This window comes from Oncorhynchus kisutch, linkage group LG30, assembly GCF_002021735.2.
Source record: "Oncorhynchus kisutch isolate 150728-3 linkage group LG30, Okis_V2, whole genome shotgun sequence".
NCBI lineage: Eukaryota > Metazoa > Chordata > Actinopteri > Salmoniformes > Salmonidae > Oncorhynchus > Oncorhynchus kisutch.
In genome coordinates, this window is record NC_034203.2 from 2,971,172 (window position 1) to 2,983,233 (window position 12,062).

Here is a 12,062-nt window from a genome sequence, read left to right on the forward strand (position 1 = left end):
GCCCATGCACACACGCGAACAAACACAGACACACACAAACACAAACACTTTTGCTTGTTCTCTATTAAACTAAAAAACTACTTTGGGTGAGGACTACTGCTTTGTTTTTGGGGTTGTTTAGGTAAGGGAGTGAGCGTGTGCTTGAACAAGCTCCAGCTGAACAACATCTGCTCCAAGAGCAGTTTCGCCAATGTTCAGTGAACAACAGGTGTCACTGCATGTGTGTTACCCAGGTAATATGAACAGATGGCCGGCGGAGACCAATCTCCTCTACCCCTCCTCCCGCCCACCCCCCACTAGCTGAAGATCCTTCTGCATTATACCTGCACACCTTCTCCTTTCCTTCTTCTCTCCCTACCTCTTTTCAACCTAACCCATCCCCCTGTTTTCCAATCATCTCATTACCCTGTAAGAGAGCAACAAGATCCCATCTCTAACAATAACAGTAATTCCCTCCTCATTCTCAGGTTACACTAGTCCATACCAATCTAGTTACAGTTTTAATTCCCCCCATTCTTGGAAGAGCCTGCAGAACTCCTTGCGTCTTGATTCCCTGGTGCCACCAGGGTGGTTTAAGAGTTGCAGACGTATTGATTGAATAAAGAAATTGTTGTGATTGTAATGTAGAAAATTGTAACATATACACTACCGGTCAAAGGTTTTAGAACACCTACTCATTCAAGGGTTTTTCTTTATTTTTACTATTTTATACATTGTAGAATAATGGTGAAGACATTAAAACTATGAAATAACACATATGGCATAATTTAGTAACCAAACATTTTTGCCTTGATGACAGCTCTGCACACTTGGCATCCCTCCATCAACTTCACCTGGAATGTTTTTCCAACAGTCTTGAAGGAGTTCCCACATATGCTGGGCACTTGTTGGCTGCTTTTCCTTCACTCTGCGGGCCAACTCATCCCAAACCGTCTCAATTGGGTTGAGGTCGGGTGATTGTGGAGGCCAGGTCATCTGATGCAGCACTCAATCACCCCTTACACAGCCTTTGTTTTGGGTCATTGTCCTGTTGAAAAACAAATGATAGTCCCACTAAGCGCAAACCAGATGGGACGGCATATTTCTGCAGAATGCTGTGGTAGCCATGCTGGTTAAGTGTGCTAAATAAATCACAGACAGTGTCACCAGCAAAGCACCCTCACACCATCACACCTCCTCCATGCTTCATGGTGGGAACCACACGTGCGAAGATAATCCGTTCACCTACTCTGCCTCTCACAAAGGTACGGCATTTCTCAAAATCTGAAATCTGACATTTGGACTCACCAGATGTCCATGCCTTGTGTTTCTTGGCCCAAGCAAGTCTCTTATTTTTACTGGTGTCCATAAGTAGTGGTTTCTTTGCAGCAATTCGATCATGAAAGTCTGATTCACGCAGTCTCCTCTGAACAGTTGATGTTGAGATGTGTCTGTTGCTTGAACTCTGTGAAGCATTTAATTAGGCTACAATTTCTGAGGCTGGAACTATAAGGAACTTATCCTCTGCAGCAAAGGTAACTCTGGGTCTTTCTTTCCGCTGCCGGTCCTCATGAGAGCCAGTTTCATCATAGCGCTTGATGGTTTCTGCAACTGCACTTGAAGAAACTTTTTCCGCATTGACTGACCATGTATTACAGTAATGATGGACTTAATTATGGGGTATTGTGTGTAGATTGATGAGGGAAAAAATGATTTAATCCTTTTTAGAATAAGGCTAAAAAGTAACAAAATGTAGTGAAAGTCAAGGGCTATTGAATATTTTCTGAATGCACTGTATAATCTCAGACATAAATCAATTCCCTATTATATATATATATATATATATATATATATATATATAGGCTACATATAGGCTTATATATATATATATATATATATATATATATATATATATATATATATATATATATATAGGAAGTTATGAGATAATGAATTCCCATGAAATGGTGGGAGAAAGCGCATATATATAGATCACCAGTAGTAGCCTATATTTACTGTTAATTCCCATAATTTCTAATCTCCAATGTTTGTTTGGTTACAGTAATTTCTGTTAATGCATTCAATGTATTATCAGGGCCTAAAATGTACTTTTTGTTTACCATTCAAAATATTTTCTCCAGCTAAAATTACACACAAAAAAAACAACAGATGAGCATGCTTTGTAATGTTTCAAAAACAAACATGTATTACTAATAAGAAATAATGTATTGTTTAATACAGGATTTTTTTGTGACCTGAGCCTTTTAACCAGAATATCAAGATGAGACAAACATTTTCACCTGGCCCTTTAAGGGCGGGAAGTTACCGTGGTAACGCTACTGGAGAGTCATGTCCCTGTGGGAGTGAGAGTCTGACTAATAGCTGTATTGTCTTCTCTTCTCTATCAGCTGAAACTCAAACATAGAAAAACAACCTAGTATGTGAACAAAAAAATGTAAATAGCCAAGAAAGACAAGGACAAAGTCCCACTTCAGTAGACTTTCATTTCAAGTAAATTAGACCAACTTATGCCTGTGCACAGCACTTCTAAAAATGAATTGTTCACTCAGCTCTCTACATGCGCACAGCCCCTTGCCAGGCACTGTTGCACCTCGAGGTGAGATGGGATTTGTAGTTTGTTGACTTTACCAGCTTTTAAACAAAATGGCAGAAATACTTTGAAAACAGCTACTGCAGCATTTACTTTGCTATAAATTAGATCATACATTACTATTTGTATTCACAAATGCGAGTGAAATTGTCACACTGTGGAGCCCTGACGGAGCATCTGTAAAAGTTTGTAAGGGTTTTTTTAGGTGACAAGCCAAATTTCTTCAGCCTCCTGATGTTGAAGAGGCGCTGTTGTGCCTTCTTCACCACACTGTTTGTGTGGGTGGACCATTTCAGTTTGTCCGTGATGTGTACGTCAAGGAACTTAAAACTTTCCACCTTCTCCACTGCTGTCCCATTGATGTTGATAGAGGGGTGCTCCCTATGCTGTTTCCTGAAGTCCATGATCATCTCCTTTGTTTTGTTGACGTTGGTTGAGATGTTATTTTCCTGACACCACACTCTGAGAGCCCTCACCCCCTTCTTGTAAGGCTGTCTCATCATTGTTGGTAATCAAGCCTACTACTGTTGTGACGTCTGCAAACTTGATGATTGAGTTGGAGGCGTGCATGGCCATGTAGTCAAAAATTGGAAACAGGTAACAAGTACAGGAGGGGGCTGAGCACACACCCTTGTGGGGCCCCAGTGTTGAGGATCAGCGAAGTGAAGATGTTGTTTTCTACATTCGCCACCTGGGGGCGGACTGTCAGGAAGTCCAGGACCCAATTGCACAGGGCGGCGTTGGGACCCAGGTCCTCAAGCTTAATGATGATCGTGGAGGGTACTATGGTGTTGAACGCTGAGCTATAGTCAATGAACAGCATTCTTACATAGGTATTCCTCTTGTCCAGATGGGATAGGGCAGTGTGCAGTGTGATGGCGATTGCATTGTCTGTGGACCTATTGGGGCTGTAAGCAAATTGAAGTGGGTCTAGGGTGAAACGTAAGGTGGAGGTGATATGATCCTTGACTAGTCTCTCAAAGCACTTCAAGATGACAGAAGTGAGTGCTACGGCGTGATAGTTCAGAAAATGCATTGTCTTTTGTTTGAAACGCTCCTGTCAATGTTGAGTTAGGAAAGAACCTGATTATGCATATAGAAGTAGGACTAGTTGGCCTCCTGAGTTTCGCAGTGCTAGCTGTGCCATTAGAGATCCTGGTTCAAGTCCAGGCTCTGTCGCAGCCGGCCGTGACCGGGAGACCAGCGGTGCCGTGCACAATTGGCCCAGCGTCATCCAGGTTAGGGGAGGGTTTGGCTGGCAGGGATGTTCTTGTCCCATCGCACACTAGCAACTCCTGTGGCGCGCAATGCATGCTGACACGGTCGCCAGGTGTACAGTGTTTCCTCAGACACATTGGTGCAGCTGGCTTCCGGGTGAAGTGGGCATTAGAGCTGCTCGGCTTGGCAGGGATGTGTTTCGGTGGACGCACGGCTCTAGACCGTCGTCTCTCCCGTACGGGAGTTGCAGCGATGGGACAAGACTGTAACTACCAATTGGATACCACAAAATTGGGGAGAAAAAGGGGTAAAAAAAAGTCTACATGACCTGCGTGCAAATGTAGGCCTATAAATATGCCAATTTGGAGAGAATTACTGTGAGAATCACAATAATTCCTCAAAGTATTTGAACAATATTTCCAGCTCTCTCCATTTCAATAACTACTCCGCAGTCTGAAAATGTAATATCTGATCCAATGGAAACGTCCTAAAATACCTGATTATTTCTTATCCCTTGCACAAATAGCCTACAGCTGGTGCGGGAATATTGCAGATTAACCACAGACAATGATCTTGAGATACAAGACTATTATAAATTAAATTGAACTGTTCCACAAAAATCTGCATATGAAAATCATAACTGGCACTCAGATCGGTAGAAAAGGTAAGATAAATTGGCACTCCAAATGGAAAAGGTTGCCTGTAGCCTATTGGTGTAGCCTATTACCGGCAACTTCAGGAGCATAACGGCAGAATCTGTGAAGGACCGCAGCAGCGGGAGGAAGGTTCAGAACAGGTTTTTTTCTGGTTAGGCTATCTTGATCTCTGGCTCTCTTGAGTCATTTGTGTCTTAATTATTTAATGCAAAAGCCGGATTAACGCATCAGACAAATTCAGTACTTATAGCCTAGTTGATTTTCTTAAAACATATATGGAAAAATACACGTTCGAAAATTTTGACCAATCGAAGAAACGGCTTCTCGTGGGCGACACATTTTTTGTTGGTGTTGTCGGGGACAGCCCTAGTAGAAATGCAGGAAATTAGCTTTAGATGCCCAAAACAATTCTGAGGGAGGACACCCAGACCCACCATCAGGTTATGTCCCCCCCTCTTCTAAAGTTGTGCCCCTGTATTATCACCAGTACAATATCCTTTACAACTCTGTTCCATGATAAAAAAACAGACATAAAAAAGTTCCCTTTACACTGCATTTACCTCAATCTCTTACACAAACAATACCCAGGTACCTGTATGTATACAGTATTAGGAAGGCATTTCTTACATGGAATAACAACTCAATATCATAAACAATTCTTACTGTGCTTCATTTCTTCTGTAAAACAGACAATGCCAATATAATTGACCTAAATCATATACCCCAGCAGAGTGCCTGTGACATCTTTACATGATATCTACCAACTAAACCGCTCTATGTGTGAGTCAACCTGACAGCAGTGAGACACCTTAAGCCCTTAAAGGGATTGACCGTGAAACACTGCTTTGTGCTGAGCCAAAACGGATTTAAAACCTAACAACACATATTGACACAAGCCACGACACTTCTGACTGGTTAATGGCCTTGAGGTCATTGTCGGATAGACCATTTTGTAACCCTTTACTACAGTAAGCTAAAACAGGATCACACAGTGTTTCTCGGTAGTCTTCAATAACACAGAAATACGAGCCTTTGGTCATTAATATGGTCGAATCCGGAAACTGTAATTTCGAAAACAAAACGTTTATTATTTCTGTGAAATACGGAACCGTTCGGTATTTTATATAACGGGGGGCTTCCCTAAGTCTAAATATTCTTGTTACATTGCACAACCTTCAATGTTATGTCATAATTACATACAATTCTGGCAAATTAGTTCGCAATGGGCCAGGCTGCCCAAACTGAAAACATTTGAATGAATATTAGGAGTACAGGAATATTTCGGGCATTGTTCGAAAGCTCGGATTGTACCCTATTTATGGGAATCACTGTTATTTACCCCAATCCTAAGGTTACAATGGGAATAAAAGAGCTGTATGTTTAAATTGTTTAACCTGTAGCCAATGTTCTATAGCCTATGCTCGAGCTTTTGCTCGCCTGAGGCAGACTAACTCATGATGAGCTGTAGACTACACTATTAACCAAGAGAGTTTTCATCTATATTTTTCAAAGCTGTATAACAAAACAAAAAAAACGTCCTCTCAGTGTCAACTGCGTTTATTTTCAGCAAACTTAACATGTGTAAATATTTATATGAACATAACAAGATTCAACAACTGAGACATGAACTGAACATGTTCCACAGACATGTAACTAACAGAAATGGAATAAGTTGTCCCTGAACAAAGGGGGGGTCAAAATCAAAAGTAACAGTCAGTAGCTGGTGTCGCAACCGGCTGCATTAAGTACTGCAGTGCATCTCTTCCTCATGGTCTGCACCAGATTTTCCAGTTCTTGCTGTGCGATGTTACCCTACTCTTCCACCAAGGCACCTGCACGTTCCTGGACATTTCTGGTGGGAATGGCCCTAGCCCTCACCCTCCAATCCAACAGGTCCCAGACGTGCTCAATGGGATTGAGATCCGGGCTCTTTGCTGGCCATGGCAGAACACCGACATCCTGTCTTGCAGGAAATCACGCACAGAACGAGCAGTATGGCTGGTGGCATTGTCATGCTGGAGGGTCATGTCAGGATTTATTTATTTTTTACCTTTATTTTACTAGGCAAGTCAGTTAAGAACAAATTCTTATTGTCAATGACGGCCTAGGAACAGTGGGGAGCCTGCAGGAAGGGTACCACATGAGGGAGGAGGATGTCTTCCCTGTAACGCACAGCGTTGAGATTGCCTGCAATGACAACAAGCTCAGTCCGATGATGCTGTGACACACCAACCCTGACCATGACAGACCCTCCACCTCTAAATCGATCCAGCTCCAGAGTACAGGCCTCGGTGTAATGCTCATTCCTTTGACGATAAATGCGAATCCGACCATCACCCCTGGCGAGACAAAACCGCGACTCGTCAGTGAAGAGCACTTTTTGCCAGTCCTGTCTGGTCCAGCGACGGTGGGTTTGTGCCCATAGGCGACGTTGTTGCCGGTGATGTCTGGTGAGGGCCTGCCTTACAACAGGCCTACAAGCCCTCAGTCTAGTCTCTCTCAGTCTATTGCGGACAGTCCGAGCACTGATGGAGGGATTGTGCATTCCTGGTGTAACTCGGGCAGTTAATGTTGCCATCCTGTACCTGTCCTGCAGGTGTGATGTTCGGAGGTACAGATCCTGTGCAGGTGTTGTTACACGTGGTCTGCCACTGCGAGGACAATCAGCTGTCCGTCCTGTCTCCCTATAGCGCTGCCTTAGGCATCTCACAGTACGGACATTGCAATTTATTGCCCTGGCCACATCTGCAGTCGTCATGCCTCCTTGCAGCATGCCTAAGGCACGTTCACGCAGATGAGCAGGGACCTTAGGCATCTTTATTTGAGTGTTTTTCAGAGTCAGTAGAAAGTCCTCTTTAGTGTCCTAAGTTTTCATAACTGTGACCTTAATTGCCTACCGTCTGTAAGCTGTTAGTGTCTTAACGACCGTTCCACAGGTGCACGTTCATACATTTTTTATGGTTCATTGAACAAGCATGGGAAACAGTGTTTAAACCCTTTACAATGAAGATCTGTGAACTTATTTGGATGTTTACTAATTATCTTTGAAAGACAGGGTCCTGAAAAAGGGATGGTTCATACTTAATGAGTATATACTACATACTATATAATATTAGTTTATTTTAGTATACTGTAAACTAACGATATCGTTTCAGTTGAGCATACTAGAGCTTTGCCTGTCTATAGGAAGTTGATGCTCTTGCTATGTAACCTCTTGCTAGCTTGTTAGCATAAAAAATTACTAGCTAAACATTTTAAGATTTCGGGTGTGTTTGTAAATTCAATCTTGAGTGCCAGAGCATGCTCTGGTTGTTTGTAAATCCAGAGCGTTGTCAGATTGTCCGTTCGAAAATTCAGAGCATTACACTCTCGGAGCCTTCAGAGCACACACTAGACACTGGCCGAGGAGTAGCGCTGATCCGAGCGATCAACAGCAGTCAAGCACCCAAGCTAACTGGCTAACGTTGGCTAGCTATTTCCACACAAATGAGAGAACACCTCACTCTGACCATTTTACTCTCCCTAGCAGAGCTGGTTAGGCTGTTTTCATGTTATCTAGAGGATTGGTGACTGTAACTGTGCTGCGGGCACCAATTTAATTACTCTTTATTTTGCAGACATTTACTGACACTGACCATATTCAGCGGGTGTTGAACGTTCGTAAATTCATCAGTTATTATGTGCGAGAGTGCTCTGAAATTGGAGTAGATACCCATAATTAACAATGCCCATTGAAACACACAAGGACTATACCACTTAGCTAAGAATTACGTGAATAATCAAGTCAATAAATGTTTGGTAGCAGATAGTAAATATACTGTCTGGCAAGTTTGATGTATTAGTAGCCAACTAACATAAGGTAACTAGCTAACATACCGGTAGATACTGCTGTAATGCTATGCGGTTCGTAAGGATAGCATAGCTGACAAATTGTCAGACAAAATAATCTGTAACCTAACTTATTTGAAAAGTAATTACTTTATTACATTGCTCAACATTTTCTAATTAGTTAGTTAAAGCAATTAATTTAATAATTAGTTAAAGCAATGAATTTGTATCCATTCTCGTCGGACTTCGGCTGCTTATTTTCCAACATTTTCTTAAACTCTGAAAACCACGGCCAGTTTCTGGAGAATTGCATTATGGGCCCTAAAATCACGGAAATAGTGTCTACTGCTTGTATATTTTGTATTTTGGCGAATTTAGTACAACATCCGGGAACTTTTGGCATACTAACTATATCCTTACTATGACCAATAAGCATACTACATACTCAATTTGGGTCACAAACAGTACGGTTAGTATAAGTATTCGAACTTAGCTTAATAAGACTAAAACTATACCTAAAATATCTGACAAAATTAACACTGGTTTAAAGGGGAAGCTCGGGATTTTACAAGTTGATGTTAGATGTTACCTCACCCTCAGGGTAGTATTTTGGCCAGGAGGAACCATGCTTCGGTTTTCTGTAAGTAGCCACTACAAAATTCAGCTAACTTTATCCACATTAGCTAAAAATCTAAATGGGAAATTCATGGCAAAATCAACTGAAATCAATTAAAATCAACTCCATACTTGGTTTGTTTTGGCCATTAAAAAAAAGGCAAACACATGCCTTTATCACTTCCTTTGCTTGCTAGCTAGTGGTGGCTAACGTTCCCAGAAATGGCTAAATGTAAATTTCCGACTAAATAGACATACCCAAAAGTTAATGTGTAATTACATGATTCTGACATGCCAATACTTGGTATATTTGGAAAGAAAACATCTGGGAGATTATGAGGAAATGATCAGAAGATAGATAGGAGTTACATAGTTCAGAATACATAAGATCAAGCAGACACAAAATAACAGTTTATTTTTAAAGTAGTCTTTCATTGACAAGATATAACTGAATTATTGATGCTCAGAGCTGGAATCACATCAGATGGCTTCCACAACATGTGAACAACATTTTCCGAAAAAATGGGATTGATAGACCTAACAACTAGAAATGGGCAGATGTTTTAAAGATTCTTCAAGTAACCTATATTGAGTTGTATAGACATAGTAGTGTCCAGCCTTTATTTGAGTGCTTTCCAGGACCATCCTCTTTAGAGAAATCATGCTTTATATGTTGCAACAATAAAAAAGGGTTATTTCCGGTCTGAATATTCCTAAAACATAGTTGATCATTTGGCCTTAGAATTTCAAATTCCATTGAAGTTAATTTGATTTTTGCGCTATGACCCCTAAACGAGCTACAAACCTGTCGATCCCTTGTTTTCACAATATATGGATCAAAGCATAAAAAAAAGACATATTTTCCTTTTTCCCCAAGGCCTGCTGTCCTGTGTTTCTAACATGCTATGTATATTGCCTATGATGTGCTGCCAGATACTTTCAATGCAGGCAAGGTTGGGAAAAGGGGGATCCCAACCAATAAACACAGAACTCTGGCAGCCCCAAAAGTAGGTAAGCACCACCTTGAGGTGTTGCCAGATCTTTATTGTAACTCACTTGGGTGATTTATTTTTATTTTTTAAGGGGAGTGTTATGGTCTTACCTGTCCATATTCAGTAGCGAAAACCACCACGCCTCCAGAGCAAGAGGAAACAGTGCTGGGGAGGTACTGTTCTTCCTCGCGTAACCACACACGGGCACCCTGTATAAAGAGACAAATAGTCACCATTGAGACTAGCGTGTCTTTTTCAAGGGAGCACTGCATATACAATTTCAAAGAACAAAAAAAATGAATACAATAGAATAAAGTAAAATACAGCACAACACAAATTGCCATACTTCCTAGACTTGTATTCACTCAGCTACTGGAACTTCTTAATAGGAACATTAAAAAAATGGAAAGTAAGGTTCCTAAACGTGTAATGAATATTATCAAATGACATAATCTTGCAGAACTCAACATCACAGACCACAATATCAAACAATCAAAAAAATATAGCAAAAAACAAACTTCCCAGTATAACAATAAAATCACACTGGTCTTTGTTTTGTCACCTCAGATATACAGTACCAGTCAAAAGTTTGGACACACCACCTCATTGAAGGGTTTTTCTTTATTTATAACATTTTCGACATTGTAGAATAATAGTGAAGACATCAAAACTATGAAATAACACTTGAGATTTGAGATTCTTCAAAGTAGCCACCCATTGCCTTGATGACAGTGACTTTCAACGTGGCACTCTCATAGGATGACAGCTTTTCAACAAGTCAGTTTGGAAAATGTCTGCCCTGCTAGAGCTGCCCCGGTCAACTGTGAGTGCTGTTATCGTGAAGTGGAAAAATCTAGGACTTTGGCAATGTCATCTATAAAATAGCCTCCAACACCCTACTCAACAAATTGGATGCAGTCTATCACAGTGCCATCCGTTTTGTCACCAAAGCCCCATACACTACCCACCACTGTGACCTGTACGCTCTCGTTGGTTGGCCCTCGCTTCATACTCGTCGCCAAACCCACTGGCTACAGGTTATCTACAAGTCTCTGCTAGGTAAAGCCCCGCCTTATCTCAGCTCACTGGTCACCATAGCAGCACCCACTCGTAGCACTCGCTCCAGCAGGTACAGTGCCTTGCGAAAGTATTCGGCCCCCTTGAACTTTGCGACCTTTTGACACATTTCAGGCTTCAAACATAATGATATAAAACTGTATTTTTTTGTTTAGAATCAACAACAAGTGGGACATAATCATAAAGTGGAACGACATTTATTGGATATTTCAAACATTTTGAACAAATCAAAAACTGAAAAATTGGGCGTGCAAAATTATTCAGCCCCTTTACTTTCAGTGCAGCAAACTCTCTCCAGAAGTTCAGTGAGGATCTCTGAATGATCCAATGTTGACCTAAATGACTAATGATGATAAATACAATCCACCTGTGTGTAATCAAGTCTCCGTATAAATGCACCTGCACTGTGATAGTCTCAGAGGTCCGTTAAAAGCGCAGAGAGCATCATGAAGAACAATGAGCACACCAGGCAGGTCCGAGATACTGTTGTGAAGAAGTTTAAAGCCGGATTTGGATACAAAAAGATTTCCCAAGCTTTAAACATCCCAAGGAGCACTGTGCAAGCGATAATATTGAAATGGAAGGAGTATCAGACCACTGCAAATCTACCAAGACCTGGCCGTCCCTCTAAACTTTCAGCTCATACAAGGAGAAGACTGATCAGAGATGCAGCCAAGAGGCCCATGATCACTCTGGATGAACTGCAGAGATCTACAGCTGAGGTGGGAGACTAGGTCCATAGGACAACAATCAGTCGTATATTGAACAAATCTGGCCTTTATGGAAGAGTGGCAAGAAGAAAGCCATTTCTTAAAGATATCCATAAATAGTGTTGTTTAAAGTTTGCCACAAGCCACCTGGGAGACACACCAAACATGTGGAAGAAGGTGCTCTGGTCAGATGAAACCAAAATTGAACTTTTTGGCAACAATGCAAAACGTTATGTTTGGCGTAAAAGCAACACAGCTCATCACCCTGAACACACCATCCCCACTGTCAAACATGGTGGTGGCAGCATCATGGTTGGGCCTGCTTTTCTTCAGCAGGGACAGGGAAGATGGTTCAAATTGATGGGAAGATGGATGG

General features: G+C 41.5%; 1 protein-coding gene across 1 annotated transcript in view; it reads right to left on the reverse strand.

Annotated features, from left to right (window-relative positions):
- Nucleotides 1-12,062, reverse strand: part of myo10 (myosin X) — a 247,119-nt gene that overhangs the window by 182,982 nt on the left and 52,075 nt on the right. The window contains exon 2 of the mRNA XM_020466612.2: nucleotides 10,010-10,108. Coding sequence (XP_020322201.2) covers nucleotides 10,010-10,108 — 99 coding nt within the window. The remainder of the gene's footprint in view (nucleotides 1-10,009; nucleotides 10,109-12,062) is intronic.